General features: G+C 46.2%; 1 protein-coding gene across 1 annotated transcript in view; it reads right to left on the bottom strand.

Moving 5' to 3' along the window:
* The window catches only part of BCL7-like (chromatin remodeling complex subunit BCL7B-like protein), a 69,026-nt gene that overhangs the window by 9,207 nt on the left and 33,202 nt on the right, over positions 1–26,617 (bottom strand). The window contains exon 3 of the mRNA XM_068382149.1: positions 12,914–13,019. Coding sequence (XP_068238250.1) covers positions 12,914–13,019 — 106 coding nt within the window. The remainder of the gene's footprint in view (positions 1–12,913; positions 13,020–26,617) is intronic.

Here is a 26,617-nt window from a genome sequence, read left to right as displayed (position 1 = left end):
TCGGTCAACAAATGCCTTACTGTTAGAGTCGTCACAATACGGTTGGTGTTGGCCCTTCAGCAGAAACTCGTGTGTCAACCGAGTGTGACCAATACGGAGACGACAAAAAGACGTCTTCCATTTTCGGGGCATCATATTATACCTCCAAGGAGATATGTCATTTGTTATCTCTCGCATTTTATTGCCATCTTGACTATCCCATTGCTGGTGCCATTTATTGCAAACCGATTTCTTGATGTCAGGTAAGAAATCATTACAGGGAATGGGATACCTTCTTGGCAGCAACTCGGATGCAGCCTCCTTAGCCAGTGAATCTGCCTTCTCATTCCCGGACACACCTACATGTGCTGGAACCCAACAAAATTGAACTGTTATACCTCTCCGTCCAATAATGAAAAGCCATTCTAAAATCTTTAAAACTAGAGGGTTATTAGAATTAAAAACTTCCATAGCTTGAAGGACACTCCTTGCATCACTAAAAATTGTAAAATTACCCTCCTTCTCCAACGCTATTTTCTCAATAGCGGTTAATATGCCATACAGTTCGGCAGTAAATACGGAAGCGGTCAGAGGAAGTGCACCTCTACAATTAAAACCATTACTATGTACTCCAAATCCAACGCCAGCATCAGATTTGGAGCCATCAGTATAGATAAAAGTTGATCCTCTATGTTCTTTAACATGTTCATTAAAAATGTTATTTTCATTAGTAAAATAAATTTTTGAATATACTTACCCGATAATCATGTAGCTGTCAACTCCGTTGCCCGACAGAATTCTACGGGAGGGATACGCCAGCTATCACTATACTAGAAGGGGGTGTACTCACAAGCGCCACCTGTGGCCAGGTACTACAGTACTTGTTGTTGACGCCACCTCACTTTTTCCTCGGTCCACTGGTTCTCTATGGGGAGGAAGGGTGGGTCAATTAAATCATGATTATCGGGTAAGTATATTCAAAAATTTATTTTACTAATGAAAATAACATTTTTCAATATTAAACTTACCCGATAATCATGTAGCTGATTCACACCCAGGGGGGTGGGTGAAAAACCAGTGTACAAGACTAAAGGATAGCTAAGTATCCCGTATTTCATATAATCAGTTATCCACAATAACAATGAAATAATAAGTACCTGGTAAGGAAGTCGACTTGAACCGTTACTCTGCCTTTAATAAGATCGTCTTCCTTACTGAGCGCAGCGTTCCTCTTGGAAGGCTGAATCAACTCAAAGGTGCTAAAGTATACAGGGCTGCAACCCATACTAAAGGACCTCATCACAACCTTTAACCTCGGCGCTTCTCAAGAAAGAATTGACCACCCGCCAAATCAACAAGGATGTGGAAGGCTTCTTAGCCGACCGTACAACCCATAAAAAGTATTCAAGAGAAAGGTTAAAAGGTTATGGGATTATGGGAATGTAGTGGCTGAGCCCTCGCCTACTACTGCATTCGTTGCTACGAATGGTCCCAGGGTGTAGCAGTACTCGTAAAGAGACTGGACATCTTTGAGATAGAATGATGCGAACACTGACTTGCTTCTCCAATAGGTTGCATCCATAACACTCTGCAGAGAATGGCTCTGTTTGAAGGCCACTGAAGTAGCCACAGCTCCCACTTCATGTGTCCTTACCTTCAGCAAAGCAAGGTCTTCTTCCTTCAGATGAGAATGTGTTTCTCTAATCAGAAGCCTGAATAGTAAGAAACTGAGTTCTTAGAACTTGGAAAAGAAGGTTTCTTGATAACACACTATAAGGCTTCTGATTGTCCTCGTAAAGGTTAAGACCTTTTTAGATAGTACCTAAGAGCTCTAACTGGGCAAAGTACTCTCTCCAGTTCATTCCCCACCCAGTTGGACAGGCTTGGGATCTCGAACGACTTAGGCCAAGGACGTGAAGGAAGCTCGTTTAGCAAAAACCGAGCTGCAAGGAACATGTAGCCGTTTCAGATGTGAAAACAATGATCCTGCTGAAGGCGTGGATCTCACTTACTCTTTTAGCTGTTGTCAAGCACACGAGGAAAAGAGTTTTTAATGTGAGGTCCTAAAAAGAGGCTGATTGGAGAGGTTCAAATCTTGATGACATAAGGAACCTTAGGACCACGTCTAGATTCCAGCCTGGAGTGGACAACCGACGTTCCTTTGAGGTCTCAAAAGACCTAGGGAGGTCCTGTAGATCTTTGTTGGTGGAAAGATCCAAGCCTCTGTGGCGGAAAACCGCTGCCAACATACTTCTGTAACCCTTGATCGTAGGAGCTGAAAGGGATCTTACTTTCCTTAGATATAACAGGAAGTCAGCAATCTGGGTTACAGTGGTACTGGTTGAGGAAACTGCATTGGTCTTGTACCAGCTACGGAAGACTTCCCCTTGAGACTGATAGATTCTGAGAGTGGATGTTCTCCTTGCTTTGGCAATCGCTCTGGCTGCCTCCTTCGAAAAGCCCCTAGCTCTTGAGAGTCTTTCGAAAGTCTGAAGGCAGTCAGACGAAGAGCGTGGGGGATTGGGTGTACCTTCTTTACGTGAGGTAGACGTAGAAGGTTCACTCCTAGAGGAAGAGTCCTGGGAATGTCGACCAGCCATTGCAGTACCTCTAAGAACCATTCTCTCGCGGGCCAGAGCGGCGCCAACCAACGTCAGCCGTGTCCCTTTGCGAGAGGAGAACTTCTGAAGTACCCTGTTGACAATCTTGAACGGCGGGAATGCATACAGGTCGAGATGGAACCAATCCAGCAGAAAAGCATCCACGTGAACTGCTGCTGGGTCTGGAATCGGAGAACAATACAACAGGAGTCTCTAGGTTATCGAGGTAGCGAACAGATCTATGGTTGGCTGACCCCACAGGGCCCAAAGTCTGCTGCAAACATTCTTGAGAAGGGTCCACTCTGTGGGGATGACCTGACCCTTCCGGCTGAGGTGACCTGCCATGACATTCATACCGCCCTGAATGAACCTCGTTACCAGCGTGCGCTTTCGATCTTTAGACCAGATGAGGAGGTCCCTTGCGATCTAGAACAACTTCACGAAAGAGTCCCTCCCTGCTTGAAGATGTAAGCCAGGGCTGTGGTGTTGTCAGAGTCCACCACCTCCACCACTTTGTTAAGCTGGAGGGACTTGAAGTTTATCAAGGCCAGAAGAACCGCCAACAACTCCTGCAATTGATGTGAAGTGTCCTTTGCTCCTGATTCCATGTTCTCGATCATTCCTGTCCGTCCAAAGTCGCACCCCAGCCCGTGTCTGATGTGTCCGAGAGGAGACGGCGGTCGGGTTTCTGAACAGCCAAAGGTAGACTTCCTTGAGAAGAAAGCTGTTCTTACACCACGCGAGAGAAGACCTCCTCTCTTCGGAAACAGGAACTGAGACCGTCTCTAGCGTCATGTCCTTTATCCAGTGAGCAGCTAGATGATACTGAAGGGGGGGAGGTGGATTCTCCCTAACACGATGAACAGGGCCAGCGATGAAAGTGTCCCTGTTAGACTCATCCACTACCTGACTGAGCATCGGTTCCTTCTCAGCATGCTCTGGATGCATTCTAGGGCTTGGAAGATCCTTGGGGCCGACGGAAAAGCCTGAAAAGCTCGACTCTGAAGATCCATACCCAGGGAGACAATGGTCTGGGATGGGATGAGCTGAGACTCCTCAAAATTGACCAGGAGGCCCAGTTCCTTGGTCAGATCCATAGTCCATCTGAGAATCTCCAGACAGCGACGACTTGTGGGAGCTCTTAAAAGCCAGTCGTCTGACGGAGCCGGACACAAGATCATGGTACTGCTGCACAGTCTGTGAACTGTCAACCATGGGGAAGCGAGGAAGTACAGTGACAACCCGAAGCTGTCTAGACTGTCTGGGTCGTACAGACAACTCCTTATCGGGTTACTGAGGTTGCCGCACTGCGTCACAACAAGTCACTTCTGCTGGTTGTTGAACGTCTTCCCAGTGACACACTGACTCCGTAAACAATAAATCCTTTAACAAGGACTAAGCTTGGACTGCATGTCTTGCAACACAGCTCAAGGTCTATGGGAGCAGGTGTGGTAACAGACGGGGTTAGTGACTGAAGTGGAACCATTACCTTCCCTGGAAGCATGTTATGCTTAAATAAAAGTCCATAGGAGGCTACGCAGCTAAAGGCTCCTCTCCAAATGACAGAGTCCTCAAGGGAATATCAGAAGGAGGGAGAAAAGCACTTTCTCATCTACAGGGACCATATCCGAGAAAAGTTAAGTTCTCTCAGTGAGGGTTTCAATGGTGCAAAAGCAGCAGACTAGAAGGCAACGTTATGAAACTGCTTGACAGTCTAGTGAGTTGGCAACAACCAAAGATGTATGACTGAGAAGCATGCGGTAAGGTATGCAGAGCATGTTGTATGCAGAGCATGCTGTATGCAGAGCATGCTGTATGTAGAGCATGTTGTATGCAGAGCATGCTGAATGCAGAGCATGCTGTATGCAGAGCATGTTGTATGCAGAGCATGCTGAATGCAGAGCATGCTGTATGCAGAGCATGTTGTATGCAGAGCATGCTGTATGCAGAGCATGCTGTATGTAGAGCATGTTGTATGCAGAGCATGCTGAATGCAGAGTATGCTGTATGCAGAGCATGTTGTATGCAGAGCATGCTGTATGCAGAGCATGCTGTATGCAGAGCATGCTGTATGCAGAGCATGCTGTATGTAGAGCATGCTGTAAGGTAAGCAGAGCGTGTTGCATGGCGTTTAACATTTCTCAGAAATTCCATGACCAGTGCTAGAGTGCTTCATGCATGCTTGCATGGCGTTTTAATATCAACATAATATTTACCTTACATTCATAACTCATGATTCATTTTTGTTTTGAAGATATTTTTGCCATATATGCAGAGCATGCTGTTATGATTACAAATGCAAGTTATGAAAGTAATGAGGTGTTATTATTGTCATTTGTAATTTCTCAAGTTGAGGAGAAAGTGGCAGATGCATGCGTTGAGGTGGCTGACTCATAGCATGAGTGACTGAACTCAAGGGTTGCGCTTGCTGAGTGGTTGGCGGAAGCGGAGTAGCAAGCGGAGAGCGATGAGGTAGAGGCTGCGCAGAACGTAGTAAATGTCTCGCGAGTTGAGGCTCCTGAGGCGCAAGGCTAAGGTGTTGTGGAGCTTGCCTTGAGGAGGGTTGAGCTCGCTGCAGCGAGAGCTGAGGAGACTGACTCATGGATGGGAGAGGTTGTTGTACCTCAACCGAGTGTTGCATCAATGGTGGAGCAGCAAGTGGAAGCGGAGGAAGAGAGGTATAAGCCTCCTGATCCCATTGCTGAGGTTGCCTTAAGGAAGGCGGAGGGAGCTGTACACCACTGGGAACAGTAAACTCAGAACGTGGCTCAACATCGTACGCCTGGCAGGCGGTACTGCGGTCAGGCGGAGCGAGCGCAGGCGGAGCGAGTGCAGGCGGAGGCGGAGGCGCAACCTTCTCAGCCCGACACTCACGCATCAATACTGAAAGTTGTGACTGCATGGACTGTAGTAGAGCCAACTTGGGGTCGGCAGACACTAAGGTCTGCTGAGGCAAAGCCTTAACAGCCGAGATCTGTTGCGGCAGAACCTTACTCCTCTTGGGCGGAGTGCAGTCGACAGATGACTGCGGCGAGTCAGAGCTGAGCCAATGACTGCAGCCCTGTTGAGCACTCGCGGACTGGACTCTGCGTTTGAGTGGTCTAGAGACCTGAGTCCAGCGTTTCTTCCCTGACAATTGATCAGCGGACGAGTAAAAGACGGGCTCAATCGTCTGCAGGTGGGAGTGACGGTCTCTGGAAGACACGCCCGCAACCACCGAGGATACTTCTGTGCGCCGATCAAGGCCTGCCGAACCCTTTTGCCCTTCGACATTGCTTCTCCCCTGGGCTTGGGAGCTTGCAAGAGGTCCCGGACTGGGAGGACGACTGACACGCACAGAAGTACCCTCACGCACAACACTGACACTTTGCTAATCACTTATCACTTTTGATTTTCTGTTTGCACTTATTTCACTGAACTCGAAACTTTAAGTGGTTTGTACCTGAAACACGCAATTCTATCCTTTCTCAAAAGTTAGTAATTGCGAAAACAGAATTACAATGTAACAGAAAAATCTAATGAAAGATAAATAATTCAGTGGCTGGAAAGAGACTAAACACTAGATCAAATAAACTACGTTTAAAATTCTCTCACCGCATAAAGCTTGAGAACAAGAAAAACTCTAGAAACGTTTACCTTCTTCCCTAAAGAGACTAGGGAGAAGAGTAAAAACGATAACAACGTTACTCGCTTGAACGAAACGTTTATCCTCCTCTTTCTCCCTCCGTCTCTATCTCTCTCTCTCTCTCTCTCTTGACTTAGAATCTGAGAGAAGAGCCCAATCATATATATCGTTAAAACATATATTGTTAAAGGAAAATATTTCCCAAAATGAAAAGTTCCTTTGTAGAATTAAAACCATTAAGTTAAGAAAGAATGAACAAAACGCTAGACACGGTTACTCTTACTGCAACGTGACACCGCGAAAATTCTCTCTCTATCGTAACGATAGAGCGCAAGTTGAACGTTCTGAAACCTCAACAACTGCAGAGACAAAACAAAACGTTAGTTCAACTTTGAAAACAGTACGAGACTATCAAAGAAATTCTTTCAAAAACATTAAAATAGCATAATATGTTAACAGGTAAAACCGAAATGACGGGCTCAATGTTAATTAACTTCGGTACAAGAAAAGACCGCCTACTATTAGGAAAGGTCGAATATAAACAAATATAAAAATTAATTTTAATAATTTTATAATAAAAGGAAGTTAATCGAAGAGGCCTATAAAAGGCGGAGAGATATAAAATAAATCTATAACTTTTGTTAAGCAAAATTAAGAAAGAGAGTCTATACTCTCTTAGACACCAACACTTCCGTCTAAGGGAAGGGTCGGCCATTAAAAGGTGAAAGAGAGTTCCTACTCTCTTCGTCACCATAATTAATCAATTTAATTCCAAAAGCTAACTAAGCTAATATAGAAGTTTCCAGTATAGCGAATAGCTGCAAATTTTAGAGAAATACTTCACCAAACCGTGAACAATACTCCAAAATCATAAGCGTATCCAAGAACGTCTTGCCGGAAGCACGACAGAGGAAAAAGTGAGGTGGCGTCAACAACAAGTACTGTAGTACCTGGCCACAGGTGGCGCTTGTGAGTACACCCCCTTCTAGTATAGTGATAGCTGGCGTATCCCTCCCGTAGAATTCTGTCGGGCAACGGAGTTGACAGCTACATGATTATCGGGTAAGTTTAATATTGAAAAACAGACCTGGCTTCTAGGTCTGGCATATTCTTCATATCTCCAATAAAATATTTACAAAAAGATATCTCTGGTAACTTCCATGGAGGCGTTGATGATACCTTGAATGGAAGTACCTTATTTCTAATTATATCCAGACTATTTAATAATCGTTTCACCCGAAAGCCATAAGGTTGAGGAGATTTTGGGTGCAACTCAAAGTATGATGCATGTCTTACAAGGCTTGCAGTCTGAAAGGCTAGAGTTTTAGGGAGTCTTTGCAATCTAAACCAATACCGAAGAATGGAAGACATTCGGTAAAGGTCTAGAGGTAACTCTCCAGCATCAACAAGGAGACTTGGGATAGGCGAGGTTTTAAAAGCTCCAGTAGACAATCTAATACCTGCATGATGTATCAAGTCTAATATTTTTAACCGGGTTGGGGTGGCTGAAGAATATACCTCACAACCATAACTAATTTTGGAAAAAATCAAGGCCTTGTATAATTTTAAAATAGTATTGCGGTCTGCCCCCCACGATGTATGGGACAATACTTTTAAGATATTAAGAGCTTCAACACATTTAGCTTTTAATGCTTTTAAGTGAGAAACCCATGTAAGCCTACAATCAAATATCAAACCTAAAAATTTAGCTTCTCTTGCACATGGTATCCGTTGACCTTTAATGTATATATCCGGGTCTGGATGTACTCCCCGGATACGACAAAAATGGACAATGGTAGTTTTACTTGTTGAGAACTTAAATCCATTCATGTCAGCCCACTGGATAATTTTATCTAATTTTATCAATAGAGAGTTGGATTTTTCTCTCAACCATTGCCATTCTAGTGCCAGCAAATGATATTGAGAGATCATCCACAAATAATGTTGAGAGAACATCCTGGGGAATGGCTGAGGATATCCCATTAATTGCTAGTGTAAAAAGGGTTACACTCAGCACACTACCCTGAGGAACTCCTTCTTCCTGGCACTTACTCTCTAATAGTTTCCCCCACTCTCACTTGAAAAACTCTACGTGAAAGAAATGCCTGAATAAATAGTGGCAGCTCTCCTCTCAATCCCAATTCATGAATGGTTTTAAGAATACCATATCTCTATGTGGTATCATATGCCTTTTCAAGGTCAAAAAATACTGTAACATGGTGCTGATTGGAAGCAAAGGCTTCACAAATAGAAGACTCAAGTCGTATCAACACATCAGTCGTTGAGTGCCTTTTTCGGAATCCCCATTGAATCGGTGATAAAATACCTTTCTTTTCAAGGTACCGTATCAGCCTTGCATTGACTATCTTCTCCATGATTTTACATAAACAAGATGTCAATGCAATAGGACGATAGTTTGCTGCTGAAAACTTGTCTTTACCGGGTTTTAAAAAGGCTAAAATAATAGCTAGTTCCCAAACACTTGGGTAACTATGATCATGCCATATTCTATTAATAATGCTTAAAATAAATAGCTTTGTATTAAAATGTACATGTTTAATCATTGAATATGGAATTCCATCGGGTCCAGGGGCTGTATCATTGCAATGAGCAAGTGCGGAATCAAATTCTCTTTCAGTGAAAGGAGAATTATACAACTCTTCCCTTCTTGTTGCAAAATTTAAAATTTTCTTTTCTTCAGTGCTCCTATACTGGTGACCAGGGGCTCCTTCACACTTGCTGGATACATTTGAAAAATGATTAGCCAGGGCATTGCTAACTTCATTTGCTTCAGTTACATACTGGCCATTCACCTTCAACACTGGTGGTGGGTTGGGGGTGAATTTGCCAGCTATCTCTCTTACTTTCCTCCACACAGAAGATGGTGGTGTTCTACTGTTAATGGAGGAAACAAAAGACATCCATGACTGGCACCTTGCTTCTTTCATGGCACGACGGAACTGTGCTCTACATTTCTTGTACATAATTAAATTCTCATCAGTTCTGCGTCTACGCAATCGTGTTAAGAGATCTTCTTGTGGCTCTGTGGAGTGCAGTTAGTTCTGAAGACCACCACGGGACTGGTCGTCGTTTGAATAACCCTGTTGTTTTGGGAATTGAATTGACTCCTGCTGTATGAAGAGTTCCATTCAGTAGGTCTATGGCATCATCAACACTTTCAAACTGTTCTGCTCTCCCTTCGATTTCACTTAGCTCAGAAAATTTAACCCAGTCTGCCTTGTCTAGATTCCAACGTGGCGATCTTTGCAAAGGCGGACCCTTGTTGGTGTTTATAATGATTGGTGCATGATCACTAGTATGCCAATCATCTAATGTCCTCCAATCAAAATCAAGAAGGCAGTTAGAGCTTGCAATTGAAAGGTCAATGCATGACAAAGTACCTGTCTGAACATGGAAGTGTGTGGGCTCTCCTGTATTAAGGAGTCCCACATCCTCATTCTCCACAATTGATGAGATAATATTGCCCCTTGTGTTGGCCAAAACATCACCCCATAAAGGATGTCTACCATTCATATCTCCCAGTAAGAGAAAAGGTTGAGGGAGTTGTTGAATGACCTCTGCTAAATCATCATATAAAATATTATCATTTGGAGGTAAGTACAGAGAGCATATTGTATATTTTCTCCCTATATCAATTTGTACAACAACTGCCTGCAGGGTTGTACGTATAGACATGGGTATTTGGAGAACATCTCGACGAATGTACATGAGACTTCCGCCATGGCTCCCTGCTTGTTGATTATATGGTGTTCTATAGCTAACATACTCTCGAGGACTAGGAGTGTTAGAATCAAGCATACTTTCCTGTAGACATACAATTATGGGGGAATGCTCATGAATTAGGAGCTTAAGTTCTTCATATTTTGCCCTCAAACCCTGACAGTTCCATTGCAAAATGGAGGAGAAAACTATGGATTATTTCTGGAAGACATCTTGGATGAGGTCTTCCCATTAGCAGTTTTTAATTTAACATTATTACCAGTAGGTTTTTTCAGAGGTGGTCTTATTATGTTGGGTTTTACATTTGTGTTTTTCTTTGTATTCTTTTTATCTATTTGTTGAGGTGGATGGTGGACCTCAACTTGAATTTCTGATTTATTCAGTCCATCTTCTGGTTCATTAGAAACATCAACAGACAAAACATCAAATTTATTTGATGTCATAACCTTAACGTTTCTAATGGAGGGTGGAGAGAGAGAGAGATGGAGGTCTCTCTCTTTTGCGATTAATAGATGGTGGGATTCGAGGTTTTTGCACCTTTCCCACAACAGGTGCATCAGGTAAGTTAGTCTTAAGTGAAACCTCCATCAGATCAGGCAAGGACATGGCCTGAGAGAGGTTTGTATTACTTTTTGTAATGGCGGCTGAAGGCTGTACAGCAATGGGCAATGACCTAGTGTTAATACACCGTGGTAAAGCCTCAGGAGGTAATATGGTTACCTCGTTATTTGACATTTTGTCAGTTAGTATACTTTTTTTTTAGCTATTGGCAGCGCTGGGTTGGTTTGATTTTAATGCCTTAGCATATGTATTTGATTTATTTAATAGTCTTTTGGCATGGGTCACACTTATACGTTCTAAGTTTGATTTGTTGAGGGCAGCTTCCTCCAACTTATATAGCTCGCAGCTCTTGTCTGTGGATTTGTGATTCGAGCTGCAATTTAAACACCTGGCTCCAAGTGCACACTCTCCATGGTAAGATTTGGAGCAAATACCACACATCTTCTCATTTTTGCAAACTTTGGACGGGTGCCCAAATTTAAAACAATTAAAGCATTGCAATGGCTTCTGCTTGAAGGGTCTTACTTTAATTCTTTCGTTCTCGATAATAATATGAAAAGGTACATCAGCATCCTGGAACGTAAGGATTATCATTGATGTACCTGGGACTTTATGAACTTTCCATACATCTAATGGACACATGGCCAGTATCTCCTCCTCTGTAAAATCATATAGATCTCTGTTAAAAACTACGCCCCTTCCGTAGCTAAAATTTAGGTGGGGTTTGACATCTAACTTAATGTCATCATTACTTATTTTCATATTGGACAATATTACCGACTGTGTACTGGATTTGGCATGGATAAGGAAACTATTTTTTCCGAAACGAGATATATCGCCTGGTGCAATAGTTCCTACTTTTTTCTGAATCAATTTGCATATTTTAAAATAATTCCCTGTAACCCCCTTTGATTCAGCTATAAGCCACATCAGTGGTTTTGGATTTCTCTGGGAGGGCATAACCATATCTGCATCTTTTTCCAACCAATCGGCAGGCCTGTACACATCCAAATCTTTTGGTACCTTATCGCAGAGAGCAGCCGCGACATTCAAGTTATTAATTTTAATATTATTCAAGTTACTTATTGCACTAAATGCTTCGTCATAACTACTATAAGATATCCATGAATCCCAAGTTTCAGCTTCAAGTTTCATCCTTATTTCTTTTATGCATCCATAGCATTCAAATGCTTTACATAGATCAACATAATTTGTCTCTATTGAAATTTGTGTAACATGGAGGATTCGAAGTTTCCTCGTGTTACCCAAATTACTTGATTTAGAAATATCAGTAGAATGGTCCTTTCCCGATCCGAGGTCATCAACAGAGCTATCCCTTATCACATTAGCAGAGGTCGTCAACAGTGCCGGGGGAGAGTCAGCGTATCCAGATGATGGGTTTTCGTTCCTTAAAGAATCCATTAGACGAAAGAGAGAGAAAAGGGTAAGTTTGATGTACCTGCTCAAGAATGTTAGGCCATCACACGTCGGAAAGGAAATTTGCACTCTCCACTATCGGCACAATGAGAGTATACTTCCCAGATGGTCCACTCCATACTCTACACGAAGGATAGCATCAAAACAGATATAGAGGCACAGGTGTAAGCTGAACCCGCCTGTTAGGACTGAGACCAAGAAATTATGGAATCATCCTCCCCATATCTATAATGACGGGCTTCCGGCCAAAAGCCGAGAGTCCTACCCCAAGCATTGGATCCCCCTGGATTCCGAAAACCCAACACTTGAGAATAGTTCCGCCAAAAAGGTCCAAACCATCTTCGGGATGGCTGAAATCATCCAATACTCTCACATATAGCTTTGAATGCAAACACCTCCCAACCGTGATACCTCCTCCCACTCATCAAAGCAGGCAGCAATAAAGGATGTATGAACATCCCCGCCGGGGCTACAATGGATGTAAAAACATCCAAGCCATAGGAAAAAAAAAAAATAAATAATAAATATATATGTACATAATATATACACACATATAATGAGGGAAATTTTTCTCATAGAGTTTGGAAAGCAAGACTAAAGAAAGTTTATGAAATTAGGATAAGGTCGAAGTAATATTGAGAAAAAGAAAAATGTGAAAGAGAGAAATTTAGATTCGAACTGGGGGAGCAATTTCCCCAAGTTCGAGAGCCCTCTTGCCCGTCACCAAGTTTCAGCACGGGAATGAAATGCCGTGCTGAAGCTCAATGACTTCATCAAGGCATTCTCTCATTAAGAGGGTTGCAATTTAGATGAATTCCAATTTCCATTAGGTAAAACTATACAAAATTACTTTCCTCCATCAATATATATATTATCAATACATGTGAGAATCTAGGTCAAAGTATCAAAGGCATATTGCAATCATTTCATATTGAACTTAAGGACTTTTGCAAAATTAAAATAAAAGTACCTGTGTTAGAATCATCACCACCCATCTGGAATGCGGACATGCTGCTATCACGACTAGAAATTCTGTTTTCTTTATTGGAGCTACTACCACTTTTCTTCTTGCGTTCCTGAAACATTGCAAAAAATATATTGTGGATTAAACAAAGTAACCTTACAAAGACAACACCTGAAATTAAAACCTTTGCACTCATGAAAAATAATACAACTATGCATATTCATATACTGTACAGTATTGTAGTACAAAATCTGATAACTAAAGTACGCTGATTGTAATAAATTTATAATTGAAATACAATTGCTACTGATATAACTGATACTAATGCTCACTTTATATTTTTCTAAATATTGAAAGGTTTCCCTATAAGTTTTACAATTCAAAATTATGTGAACTAATTAAAACATGAAAGATTTTTAAATGTTTTACAAAAGCAAGCTAGACTTAATCCAATAGCCAACTCCATATTGTGTCCTTTAAGGTGAATACATCTAACATAAAAACCCATAATATTCTTTAACAATCATCAATAGTCTGAGTTAAGAGACTCTTGAGACCGTAACATAAAATTTTGTATTATGCTTTAACTACTGCATGTTCCTGATCAGTGGAAGCCTAGAGATTGAACTTATTTTGTTCCAGAGATGTTTCAACACAGAATTAATTATAAAAAATGACAAATTCGTAGGTAATTTGTATTTTTCCTAACTATACAAACCTTAGCTATTTAATATGGGTAATTACTTTCGGCGTAGCTGAAATGACGAGCCATTAGAATTTTAACGAGGGTTTACTACCGCACCGCTGGTTAGAGGAGGGTAGGGGGGGGGGGGTAGCTTGCTACCTCCCACCATCACACACACCTGTGAATGAGTTCATTTTGCTTAAAGGTAGGACTTCACGGGGGATAGGGCTGACGGGCAAGTTTCATTAAATAGCTAAGGTTTGTATAGTTAGGAAAAATACAAATTACCTACGAATGTCATTTGTTCCGTAACTGAAATACAAACCATGCTATTTAATATGGGTGACTCACCACTTAGGAAGGGTGGTAAGTCCCGGCCAGTACTGGCTTTTGGCTTTGCCCGGGGACTCGGTATCTGAGTGTGTCAGCACTCAATGATAAGGAGTCCCTGCACCTCGCTAGAACCTTGCTGTGCAAGGGCTGCGGCCTTCGTACGCTGTGAGTGAAGGTATGAAGTGTGACTCGTCCTAGGTAGTTGACCTGAAGTCCTTTAGATGGCAACTTTAGGCTAGGACTCTCCCAATACCACCTCGTCAGGGTATGGGGACTTGACAGTATTAACTTAATACTAGGAGCACAAGGAAACATGGTTTACCTGCAGTGGTTCTTGGTCAGCTATGCAGAGAACCCAGGGTGCTGCTTTCCCCAAGAGAGGGGAGGATGAAGAAAAGAATAAGGGCCAGACAAACCTTTTCATTCATGCAGACTAAGACTGGGTAACAATGCCCTCAACCTTCTGCTACTTGTCCATTAAGTTGCCTGAGGTTTTAAACCAGCTGTTGTGCCGCCATCACGGGGCCGATAGAGAACGTATCGAGCCTCCTGTGTGTCACATCTTGCAGGTAGTGGGTTGTGAAGGTCGTCTGACGCTTTCACATTACCGCTTGTAGAACCTGCATCACTGAAAAAGTTCTTCTTGAAGGCCAGGGACGTAGCTACGCCCCTGACATAATGCGCTCTAAGGCGACATGACGGAGGAGGGTCAGGATTCAGGGACAGATGGATCACCCTACGAATCCATGCCGAGATGGTATTCTTGGTGACCCTTCTCTTTGTTCTCCCAGTGCTCACACAGCTTGCACTTGGGGACGAACTGCAGCCGTTCTTTGAGATATAACCTCAGACTCCTTACTGGACACAGTAGGGGATGGTCTGGGTCATCTGTTACAGAACGAAGACTCGAAATCCGGAAAGAGTCGAATCGAGGATCCGGCACTCCAGGATTCTGTGTCTTAGCTACAAACTCAGAGACGAATCTGAACGTTACCTCCCCCCATCCCCTTCCATGGGTGATGTTATACGAGAGACCATGAAGTTCACTGACTCGCTTGACCGAGGCCAAAGCTAGTAGGAACACCGCCTTCCAAGTTAGGTGGCGATCTGAAGCCTGGCGTAATGGTTCGTAGGGAGGTCTCTTAAGAGGCCTGAGAACTCGAACCACGTTCCATGGAGGAGGTCTCACTTCCGACTGAGGGCAGGTAAGTTCATATCTTCGTATGAGTAGGGAAAGTTTCAGCGAGGAAGAAATGTCCACTCCTTTGAGTCTGAAGGCTAGACTTAAGGCTGAGCGATAGCCTTTCATTGCCGAGACTGAAAGGCACATTCTTCCGCAAATATATGAAGAACTCCGCTATTGCTGGAATAGTTGCATCGAGTGGAGAGATACCCTTCCACAACTCCAACTACAGTGAACCCTCGTTCATCGCGGTAGATAGGTTCCAGACCCGGCCGCGATAGGTGAAAATCCGCGAAGTAGTGACATCATATTTACCTATTTATTTAACATGTATATTCGGACTTTTAAAACCTTCCCTTGTACGTAGTACTGTTAACAAACTACCCTTTAATGTACAGAACACTTAATGCATGTACTACAGCACCCTAAACTAAAACAGGCACAAATATTAAAGGCGATTTTATATCATGCGTTTCCTAAACACCTAAAAAGCAAGATAAAAAATGGCAACCAATGTTTTGTTTACGTTCATCTCTGATCATAATGAAGAAACAAACTCATTTAGTGTACACATATATGTATAGGTTAGTTTTTGCATCGATTATATTGATTATACAGTATGTTGATTTTTTTATTACCAATGTTTTACTTAATTTTTCTTAGGACTTCCAAATGAAATGTTTTTCTTTATGACGATGCCTGAAACGACGGCGTCATAAAGTACTGTACGCTCAGTAAACAACCACGCTCAGAACAAACAAGGCATTTAACGCGCATGATGAAAGTGATAAATAATGATATTTACAGTAAAAGCATTTACAAAATATGTTATTAGTACAAATATAATTTACCGTATCTATATAAAATCATACAGTACATACTGTACGTAGCAAAGCAGGAAAACAATTTACGAGAGAGAGAGAGAGAGAGAGAGAGAGAGAGAGAGAGAGAGAGAGAGAGAGAGAGAGAGAGAGAGAGAGATTGTTTTACGTACGTAAATGTAAATTTTAAACAAAAAATATGATAGGTTACAACATGTAGACTTTTAAAACCTTCCCTTTAACTTAATGCATACAGTACTAAACTATAAAACAGGCACAAATATTAGAATGTTAGAATATTAAAGTAAAAAATAATAAAGATTGTTACTGTACTCACCACGAAAGAAGTTCAAGAAAAACTTGAATGATGATGGCGATGAATTTGCTGCACAGTAGAAATGATGATGATGAAGCTGATGATGTGTTCTACTGTGCAGCCAGGTAGTATTTTACGTCTCTTCAGACGGAGGTGTCTTTTCCTGGGACACCTCTTCAACTTCTTCAATTTCTTCCGAAGGCGTAGTAGCAGGAGGAACTGGCTCTTTTTTGCGAGGCTGGAAGAACATTGTGATCGGAAGTTGTTGCCGCTGCTTCTTTTTTCGATCTAAGAGCATCTTGTAGGGAGTCATTATGTCATCAACCTTGTTGCAGAATTGCATCGACCAAACCATATCCTCGTCCCACTCTTGCAACATTTCTTTCACCTCCTTTATATGGTTGCAGACCTTGGCAAGCCGTTCTAGTGTTAAGCCCGTTTCTTCGACATTTTCTTGGGTCTCTTCCTGGGTTTCACTCTCTTCTTCGCTTGCCGATTTCGTCAGGTCTTCGAGGTCTGCGTCAGTTAGGGGCTGGGAATGGCAGTCCAACAACTCGTCGACGTCTTCAGTCGTCATGTCGCCAAACCCGTCACCTCCAATTATGGCAGCCAACTGCACAGATTTGCGTACTGCAGAGTGTTGGATTTCAGGTGTAAATCCCTCGTCGTCGTAAACAATCTCGGGCCACAACTTCTTCCAGCTCGCATTCACAGTTGCAGGTTTCATCTCTTGAAGTGCCTTCTGAATATTCTTCAGGCACGTGGCTATGGTGTACTGCCGCCAGTACGCCTTCAAGTTAAAATCTTCATCCTCATCCTCTTGGGCAGCATCCACACACGCAACGAGGTCCGCCAAGGTATTCTTCGTGTAGAGGGCCTTGAACGCCCTGATAACCCCCTGGTCCATCGGTTGAATTAATGACGTGGTGTTGGGTGGCAGGAACTCGACCTGAACGCCCTCACGCGACAGGTCAGTTGCGTGTCCACCAGCATTATCCATAAGGAGAAGGATCTTGAATGGCAAGCCCTTCTCTACGAGATATTCACTGACTTGCGGGATGAAACACTGGTGGAACCAGTTGGAGGTCAGCATCTTCGTAATCCATGCTTTTGGATTATGCATCCAGTACACGGGAAGGAGATTGTTTTTATTTTTCAAAGCGCGAGGATTTTTCGACTTATAAATAAGCCCCGGCTTTAGCAAAAATCCAGCAGCATTGCCACACATCACGAGGGTAACGCGATCCTTGAATGCTTTAAAGCCAGAGGCTTTGGCTTCCTCTTTGAACAGGAAAGTTCGTGACGGCATTCTCTTCCAAAACAAGCCGGTCTCATCCATATCAAAGACTTGTTCCAGCTTGTATCCACCTTCGGTGATAATATTCTTGAACGTCTGGTTCACGTAAGTTTCAGCAGCGGCAGTGTCAGCCGAAGCAGCCTCGCCATGCAGGGAAACGCTTTTCAGGGCGAAGCGTTTCTGAAACTTCGCGAACCATCCTTTGCTGGCGGAAAAACGTTGTAGGCTGGGAATCAGTGGATGTCCCTGGTTGAGGATCATCTGCATCATCATCATCTTCAGCATGGTTGCCGTCGTCGTCTTGAGGTTCCTTTGCAGCAAAATTCTCATACAAGCTCAAAGCCTTTGTTCGGATGGTGTTCGTATCCAAGGCTATGTTCTTCTACCGGCAGTCGGCAATCCACACAGCTAAAGCACCTTCCATGCGTACGATCGTTTTATTACGCGTTGTAACGACTCGCTTCGCTGATCTTCTAAAGGTGATTGCAGCCGTCTTTCTAATGTTCGCCTCGTCCTTCTTGATATAGCGAACGGTGGATTCGTTGATTCCAAAATGGCGGGCTGCGGCCGCGTAACTTCTACCGTCTTTTAACATATCGAGAAGCGTAACCTTCTCAGCAATCGTCATCATCCTTCGGTGGCGTTTAGGCTCACTACCAGCCTTAGTAGAAGCAGAACGCTTGGGAGGCATTGTACAGTAGGATTTAACAAAAAGTTCAACTTAAAACAGTCGCACACAGCACAGATAAAACTTCACAAACTTAAGAACGTCTACTCAGCGATACGCCGTAAGAGAAAGTGGACGACCCGGGCCCCGCGAGAACCCAGATGCTGCGGGTTGGAGATGAGGGCAAAACACCAATCACAGGCTAGATAACAAAACTTGAGTTCTGATTCGTCATCTATCAGCGCTTGAACCAATCACAACCCGTCTTACAGTATATGATGCGTAGGTTACCAACTCAAAGTACAAGATACCCCGCGTATACCGTACGTACAGTATTAATAATAATAATAATAAATAATGATAATAATACTGTACAGTAATAATGATAATAATAATAACAATAATAATTTTATTAACAACAACAACAATAATAATAATAATAACAATAATAATAATAGCTTTACGTATGTTATTTTATTCTTTTGTAGGATGTGTGTCTCTCTCTCTCTCTCTCTATCTCTCTCTCGTACGCTTATTCGAAATGTGATTTTTGCAACAAAGAATATTATTGGATGCAGTACTACGTACGTATAAATACAAAAGAATCATGGAAAAGATGCACATCCATTACATTTGTAGTACAGTAGTAGCCATCAGCAGCCTTACACCATTCTAATATGGTATGACTGCATCTGATTTGCGTTTCATGTTCGATTTAATTTTACTACGTACTGTATACAGTACTGTATTATCGTATGATCACTTTCTCTTTTCGTGTTTTATTTCTTTCTGTGCTGAATTATATATCATATGTAATGCAATGAACAATCAGAAAGAGCAGATATTACTAATTACAGTATTAATGAAATTACAGGTAATGAAATATCGTATTTGGGGGTCTTCAGATTTCGCGGTATTTTCGAAATTTCCGGAAAATCCGCGATATGTATATATATATATGGGTTATGGAAAAAACCCGCGAAGTGGTGAATCCGCGATGGTCGACCCGCAAAGTAGCGAGGGTTCACTGTACAGAAAACTCGCCAATTTGCCTGGTAGACCCCTGCGGATGACTTACGCAGGTGTCCATACATCCCCTTCGCAACTTGTTGCGACAATCCTCTCTCAGTGAGGAGATGCTGGATAGTCTCCAGGCGTGAAGTCGAAGCGAAGCTACGGCTTTGTTTAAGATGTTGGCGTGTGGTTGTTTGAGTAGCTTGTGTCGCAGAGGGAGTTCTCCAGTTAGTTCCGTTAGGAGTTGCGGAAGGTCCGGAAACCATTCCGTGTGATGCCATAGCGTAGCTATAAAAGGTCATCGAGAGATTGACCGCTATTCTGGTGTTGTTGAGCACCCTCCTAATCAGACAAAACGGGGGAAAAGCGTACACGTCGGTGCTGTCCTACCGTTGTTGGAAGGCATCTTGCCAGAGTGCCTTGGGATCCGGGACTGAGGAGCAATACAGCGGGATCTTGAAGTTCAGCGCTGTAGCGAACAGATCCACAGTCAGGTAACCGCACAAAGTCAGGACTTTGTTGGCTACTGGATGATCCAAGGACCACTCGGTACTCATTATCTGAGAGACACTGCTCAGACTGTCGGCGAGGCGAGCACATTCCCTTTGTCTGGAATGAGGCGAGCCGATAGAGGAATCGAGTGGACTTCGGTCTATCTCAGTATCTCTACTGAAAGATGGGATAGCTGCTTTGAAAAGGTACCTCCTTGCTTGTTGATGTAAGCCACTACTGTGGTGTTGTACCTCATCACACCACAGAGTGATCCGCCAGGTATTGTTGGAACTGTTGAAGGGCCAGGAAGACGGCCTTCATCTCTAGCAGATTTATATGGAGGCACTTTTCCCGATTCTGACCACAGGCCTGAGGTCCTGTGGTACAGAACGCCCCCCCCCCCCCTTCCTTTGAGATGTCCAAAAACAGCATCAAATCCAGGGGAAGGACGAGAAGATCCATTCTTCTTCGTAGATTCTTGCCTGTCACCCACCACTGGCGGTTCGTCCGTTCCGCAGGATCCATAGGGTTCATGATGTCCGGGGAATCGCAGCCTTGATTCCACCAGGACCTGAGTCGCCACTGGAGAGACCTCATCCTGAGGCAACCGTGGAGAACTAGACGAGCCAAGGGTGAAAGGTGACTGAGGAGACGTAACCACGATTGGGTTGGAAGCTCTTCTCGTCTGAGGAAAGGGCTTGCGACTCTTCTCAGCCTTGCTATCCTGTCGTCTGATGGAAAGGCTTTATGGAGATTGGTGTCTATAATCATGCCTAGATGAACCAGTCTTTGATTGGGCAGCAGAGAGGACTTCTCGAGACTTACCATGATCCTTAGATCCTGGGAAAGCCCTAGTCTCGGTGTCAAAGAGGGAATGACTCCGAGTCTGCTAGGATCTGGCAGTCATCCAGATAATGGAGGAGACGGATGCCGATCCCGAGTGCCCACGATGATATTAGGGTAAACACTCTGGTGAAACCCTGTGGTGATGTGGAGAGACCGAAACACAGCACCTTGAACTGGTACTCCTTGTTGTCTATGCTGAATCCTAAGTACTTCCTTGAAGACGGATGGACTGGGATCTGGAAGTACGCGTCCTTCAGATCCAGTATACACATGAAGTCTTGCGGTTTTACTGCAAGACTGACTGTGTCTGCGGTCTCCATGCTGACCGGAGTTTGCTTTAATCTGGGCCTCTGCCCACAGAGCTCGCCCCCTTGCTGATCCCATGGCAAAGGTGCTAAATGTCACCGGATTCGTCCTCCGGGGAGGCAGAGATGTTGTGAACAGGACGCGATATCCCTGACTGATTACGGAAATCGTCCAGAAAACGGCCCTTTGTTGCTGCAACCTGTCTGCGCAACCTTGTAGGTATCCCGCCACTGACGGACATGCAGGGGAACTGCCAATCCTAGCGTTTGCGGCCTCGGCTGCTCCCTCTAGGATTTTTCCCTCCCCTGGGGGACTTCTTGCCTTTCTTGTCCTTGACCGGAAAGGGCTTAGACACCACTGTCTTAGCTGCCGTTGTTTTGGTGGAACGTGGCTGCTGAGGTGCTGGAGGTTTATAGGGCTTGAATGTCAAAGCCCTATATAGGAGGGAGTCTTGGTGACTTCCTACACCTCTCAGCCGCCTGCTTCACGTCCTTAGGCTCAAACAGGTTCGTTTCCATAACGAAAGAATGTCTGAGCCTGTAGATATTGGTGCTAGTGGACTCCCAGTATTGTCTTGCAGTCCTTTGACTCCTTCCCGGGAGGGACGCAGGACTCCAAAAACGATGGAGGCAGGCTCTTCTCCACCCTTATTCGAGAAGACTTTACCGCGCTAGGTGGGGTTTCCCTCAATGGAGTGATTGGGGAACGTCTCACCTCCCATGACTCTCCTGAGGGCGGAAAATCTTCGTCCGAAGGTGAGGGAGAAAAGTATGAGGGGGGAGAGTGCCTGCCTCGAAGACTTACGAGGAGACAGCTACGTCCTCGGAGAAGTTACCTCGTCCGAAACTCCTTTTTTCCTCTTTGGCGGAGTAGACGCAGCTAAGGATTTGTGGCTCAACTAAAGAGAGAACAGCTTGAAAGCCTGTGCTACCGCTCTGTTTAGAGTCCCAAACCAAGCTGCCGGCTGACGGCTGCACTGTCAGACACTCCCTCTGGAGGGGAAGTCGCCTGTAAAAAGATAAGGAAGGCATGTCCCGGGACCTTTCTGGAACCTTCCCCCTACCGGCAAGCGCGCAGTTCTGTGCTTGGGGGGGAGGGGGAAATGTGGTGATGGCGCCCTTACCGCGCGTTGTCCGGCAGCCTCGCGCGGGGGAGGGTATTGGCAATTGCGCTAGGGAGCGCGCTGGCGCTCGTGCAATGGGGAATACCCGGGAATCGCGCGCGATAGACTATCGAATCGCTGACGCGCGTGCGGGAGACTGTTGAAACGTGGACGCGCGGGCGAGACTTCATAGAATGCGCAGGAATCAGATTGACGTGCAGGATTAGAATGAAGAGCCTGTGCGGGCCAGAATGTTGGCACGCGCGCGCGCGGCTTTTGGCGTGCGTGCATATGAGTTTGTTGTCTCGTGCGCGGAAGACCATCAGTGCGCACAAGTGCGCAAGACTATTGGCGCGCGCGCGGGAGACCAACTGTACCCGCACGCGGAAAAGATCGTCGGCGCTTGTGCGCGTAAGAAGATCGTCAGCGCTTGAAGATCGTCGGCGCTTGCGCGCGTAAGAAGATCGTCAGCACTTGAAGATCGTCGGCGCTTGCGCGCGTAAGAAGATCGTCAGCGCTTGAAGATCGTCGGCGCTTGCGCGCGTAAGAGGATCGTCGGCGCTTGCGCGCATAAGAAGATTGTCGGCGCTTGTGCATGTAAGAAGATCATCGGCACTTGCGCGCGTAAGAAGATCGGCGAGCGCGCGAAGGTAGCGGTGCGCGCGGGCAGACGATCGTCGGAGCTTAAGTGCGAAGGAAGATCGTCGGCGAGCGCGCGCGCTACACGCGCAAGGTTGAAGGGTCTGCTGGCAGGACGATCAGGAACTGGGATGTGTTCTTACAAAAAGGGTGGGCATCTCCCGATGAGGACCGTAAGCAGGTCTGCTTTAGAGTCCAGGGCAAAAGTCCTTTGTTGCAGCGCAAGGTTGAGCTGGTAGATCGGTAGGTCAGCTGGCAGGACGATCAACACTGGAAGTTATGCTTGATCCTCCGAGGCGGGGTCTCTATGAGAGACCTCTCCCGCAAACGAGAGAGGTGCCCTTCGTAGAAGAGACTTGGAGACACTCGTGGTGATGCCCCATAGGGCCGTTGGATCAGCAAGCTGACCTTATCAGGAACGATCCTCTGAAGAGGAGTCTCTATAAGTGGCCTCTCTCGCGAACGAGAGAGGTGACACTTCGTAGAAGAGACCTGTGATGCCCCTTAGGGCCGTTGGATCAGCAAGCTGACCTTATCAGGAACGATCCTCCGAAGAGGAGTCTCTGTGAGTGGCCTCCCTCGCGAACGAGAGGTGACACTTCGTAGAAGAGACCTGTGAAACCCCTTAGGGCCATTAGATCAGCAAGCTGACCTTATCAGGAACAATCCTCCGAAGAGGAGTCTCTATGGGTGGCCTCTATCGCGAACGAGAGAGATGCACACTTCGTAGAAGAGACTTGCCAAGACTGTGCTCCACCCCTGAAGGAAGAGAAACTCAGCAAGGGGGGAGAAAAGTCTGGCCGAAGGGCAGCAACCATAGTTGAAGACGATGAAATTATTAAGGTATGGGAAGTTCTCCCTCTGAAGGGAGAAAACCTCATACCTGGGGAGAAAACCTCCCTCGGAAGGGAAGTTGTCCAACTCCTGGCGGCGAACCTCCTTAGCGTTCTAAGATGATGTGAAGTGCTGGCACGTTGTCACGGGAGTACTTCTAAGAGAAGGGATAACGCCCATGATGACGTCCTCTGAGGGACGGCAGGGACGGCAGCGACAGCAGACTCCCCATTCATGAACAGGACAGCTCGGCAGCGACAGCAGACTCCTCCGTCATGTGGGGGAAGTCTGCTCCGGCCCCTTCCCCCGCATCGTAGTTACTGTATGTGTTTCAGGTGCTTAAGCGACCGGGGGAGAAGCGGACATAGAAGCAGGCTCGTCGAATTCAGACTCCATCGCTTGGATGGCCACCCAGGACGCCCTTCAGGTCGCCTATGAGATTAGAAGAATTCGACAACTGGTTCGCCCCCAAGAAGGCGCCTCGGTCTCCCCCAGCGCCATCGTCAACGCTCCCGCCCGTCTTTTTGCAGCCTCCTTCGCCAGTGGAACGACACAAGGATCCCCCAGCAGCATCGGACGTATAGGCAGACTCAGCGGGCTCCTCTTCCTCTGCGTCATCGTCCTCCTCCTATTCATCGGACTCGTTCTCCTCAGAAGATGAAGGCCCAAGAGACTCGAGGAAGAAGCGGGAGAGGTCCCGTAGGAAGAGGTCTGGCTCTCGCTCTGCCCACTCCAGGAAACGTGCCAGAACCTCCAAGAAGAAGTACAAGAAGAGCCGTTCGTCAAGGGATAAGTGGGTGCGAGTTACAGTACCTCGGAGCGAACTTCTCAAGGCGGCCTCCGCTCCGGGCGCCTCCGGGTGGCTCCCTAGAGCCACTTCTTCACCCTCACGACACGGGTCCTCCTGTAGGCCCGACCGTCGCCAGAAGCCGACCCACCGGGTGGCTTTCACCAAGCCTAAGTCCGTGAAGGCGCCGGCTCCATCCGCCCAGCGGACAGAGCCGCTCCTTCGGCCCGGCAGCATGGCCCCGGCTCCCGGTCCCTCGACGGCTCTCCCCGAGCGGCAGGACCAGCCAGCAAGTCTGGGGAAGTCCACGGCTCTGCAAAGCTCCGCGGGAGAGAGTAGACCCATGACGGCTACTCCCGTCCCAGCGGATCTGCCCGCCCTGCAAGTCGCCGCTCCAGTGGCTCGATGTGAGACGAAGGTTCTGGCTTCCCACGCGGCGCCATCCGTTATCGATGAGGCTCCCCATGCAGATGACCAGGTAACGGAAGGCCTCATAGAAGGAGGAGAGTGCTCTTCAGACAACGTCTCCTCCTACCAGAAAGTCTTAGCCTTCATCAGGCGACACCACAGGTTGGACGAACCTAAGCCCTCGGCGGAGCAGGCCTGGCTCTCCGGGCTGAGCAGATTGGTGGACAACCCGGTCCAGCAAAAGCCGTCCCTATCCCTTCCTCTGGCATGGAATGTAAAGCTTGGAATGGACCACATTGATAAGTTCATAGCCAGCCAAGCGGACGCCCCCAGGAGCCAGGGTTCCTCCAAACTTCTGCCGGGACTTAGAATGCAGAAACGCTTTTACGTCCCGGATGGTCGCCGAGGAGGTTCCCGTGCAATCGAATTAGCTATTGCCACCCTAAATCAAGGAGCGGCAGAAGACAAGGCATCCTCTACCCGGGTGTGCTTCTCGCCAGCAGAAGGCTCCATGATGGAGGATATGGCCCAAGACCTGGTCAACGTCACTTCTTGGTTGGACTGGTGGGCCTGCACCCTGGTGGGGTTCCAGTCCTCACATGACCTATCCGTACCAGAAAACCAGTCCTTGTTACGGGAGTTGATCAGCTCGGGGGAAAAGCGTTAAAACTCCTCACCTTTCAGTCCCTCTCGCAAGCAGCTAACTGGGTCCTTCGGAAATGGGACACCGTCTTGAACAAGTTGCTCCGTAGGTTACCCGAGCGAGAGGCGAGGTTGCTGAGGAACTTGCCGGTGTGGGGCGATTCCATTTTCCCCCTGAAGGCAGTCGAAGAGGTGATGGAGAGGGTCAGGAAACTCAAAGAAGCGGGCGAGCCCAGACCCCCACCTGCAAGACGTCCTGCTCACAGGAGGCCCGCACCAGACGGCCCCCACTCATCCCATTCTTCGCCAGTCCAACCGAGGAGAGAATCCCTGTCTATGTCTTGGCATCAAGCCCCGCAGTCCTCCCGTAGGGGAGGTTCAACACCGCAAGCCTCCTTTAGGTCTGCCTATTCCAACTCCAGGAGAGGCCGCTCCAGCCGCGCCTCTAGGAGAAGATAGGCAGAGAGGCCCCCCTACTCCTGCCGAAGCCTCAGGTAGGGGGATGCCTTAAACACACTTGGCGGGACTACGAAACGGATCCATGAACCGTAGAGGTACTGAAGGACGGGTACAGGCTGCCCTTCCTAGCGGACCCGCCACCTCTAATTCCGAACCAACAGGCGGAGTGGATGGCGCCCAAGGACCCCTTAAGAAGAGCAGCATTACAGGAGGAAGTGTTGGCCATGCTCGCCAAAGGGGCGTTACAACCAGTCAAGAACCCCACCCCGGGGTTCTACAGCAGACTCTTCCTGGTGGAGAAAGCGACAGGGGGTTGGAGGCCGGTCATAGACGTGTCGGCCCTCAACAAGTTTGTGTGCAAGACCGACTTCAAGATGGACAACCCGAAGTCAGTAATGGCAGCCTTGAGGGAAGGGGACTTCATGATGTCCATAGACCTCAAGGACGCCTACTTCCAGATCCCTGTCCACCCCTCCAGCGGGAAGTTCCTAAGAGTGAAGTGGGGTGCCCAGGCTTTGCAGTTCAGAACTCTCTGCTTCAGGCTGTCGACAGCCCCTCAGGTCTTCACGAGTCTTCAAAACAGTCTCAGTCTGGGCACATGAACAGGCATCCGCCTAATTCATTACCTGGACGACTGGTTGTTACTTTCAGCCTCAGAAGGAGTACTGAGGGAGCAAGGCGCGAAGCTTCTACGATTCTGCAAGAACTTGGGTATCACCATCAACCTGGAAAAGTCGCAGTTGACGCCCTCCACCAGGATGACCTACCTGGGGATGGTTCTAGACACCCACTTGGTGAAGGCCTTCCCCTCCTCAGAGAGGTTGGACAATCTGGATTGAATTCTTCGACCATTCCTAGCAGACCTGCCGAGGAGAGCCA

The sequence above is a fragment of the Palaemon carinicauda genome, chromosome 1 (genome assembly GCF_036898095.1).
Source record: "Palaemon carinicauda isolate YSFRI2023 chromosome 1, ASM3689809v2, whole genome shotgun sequence".
In the NCBI taxonomy this organism is placed as follows: domain Eukaryota; kingdom Metazoa; phylum Arthropoda; class Malacostraca; order Decapoda; family Palaemonidae; genus Palaemon; species Palaemon carinicauda.
This window is presented reverse-complemented; position numbering and strand designations above follow the sequence as displayed.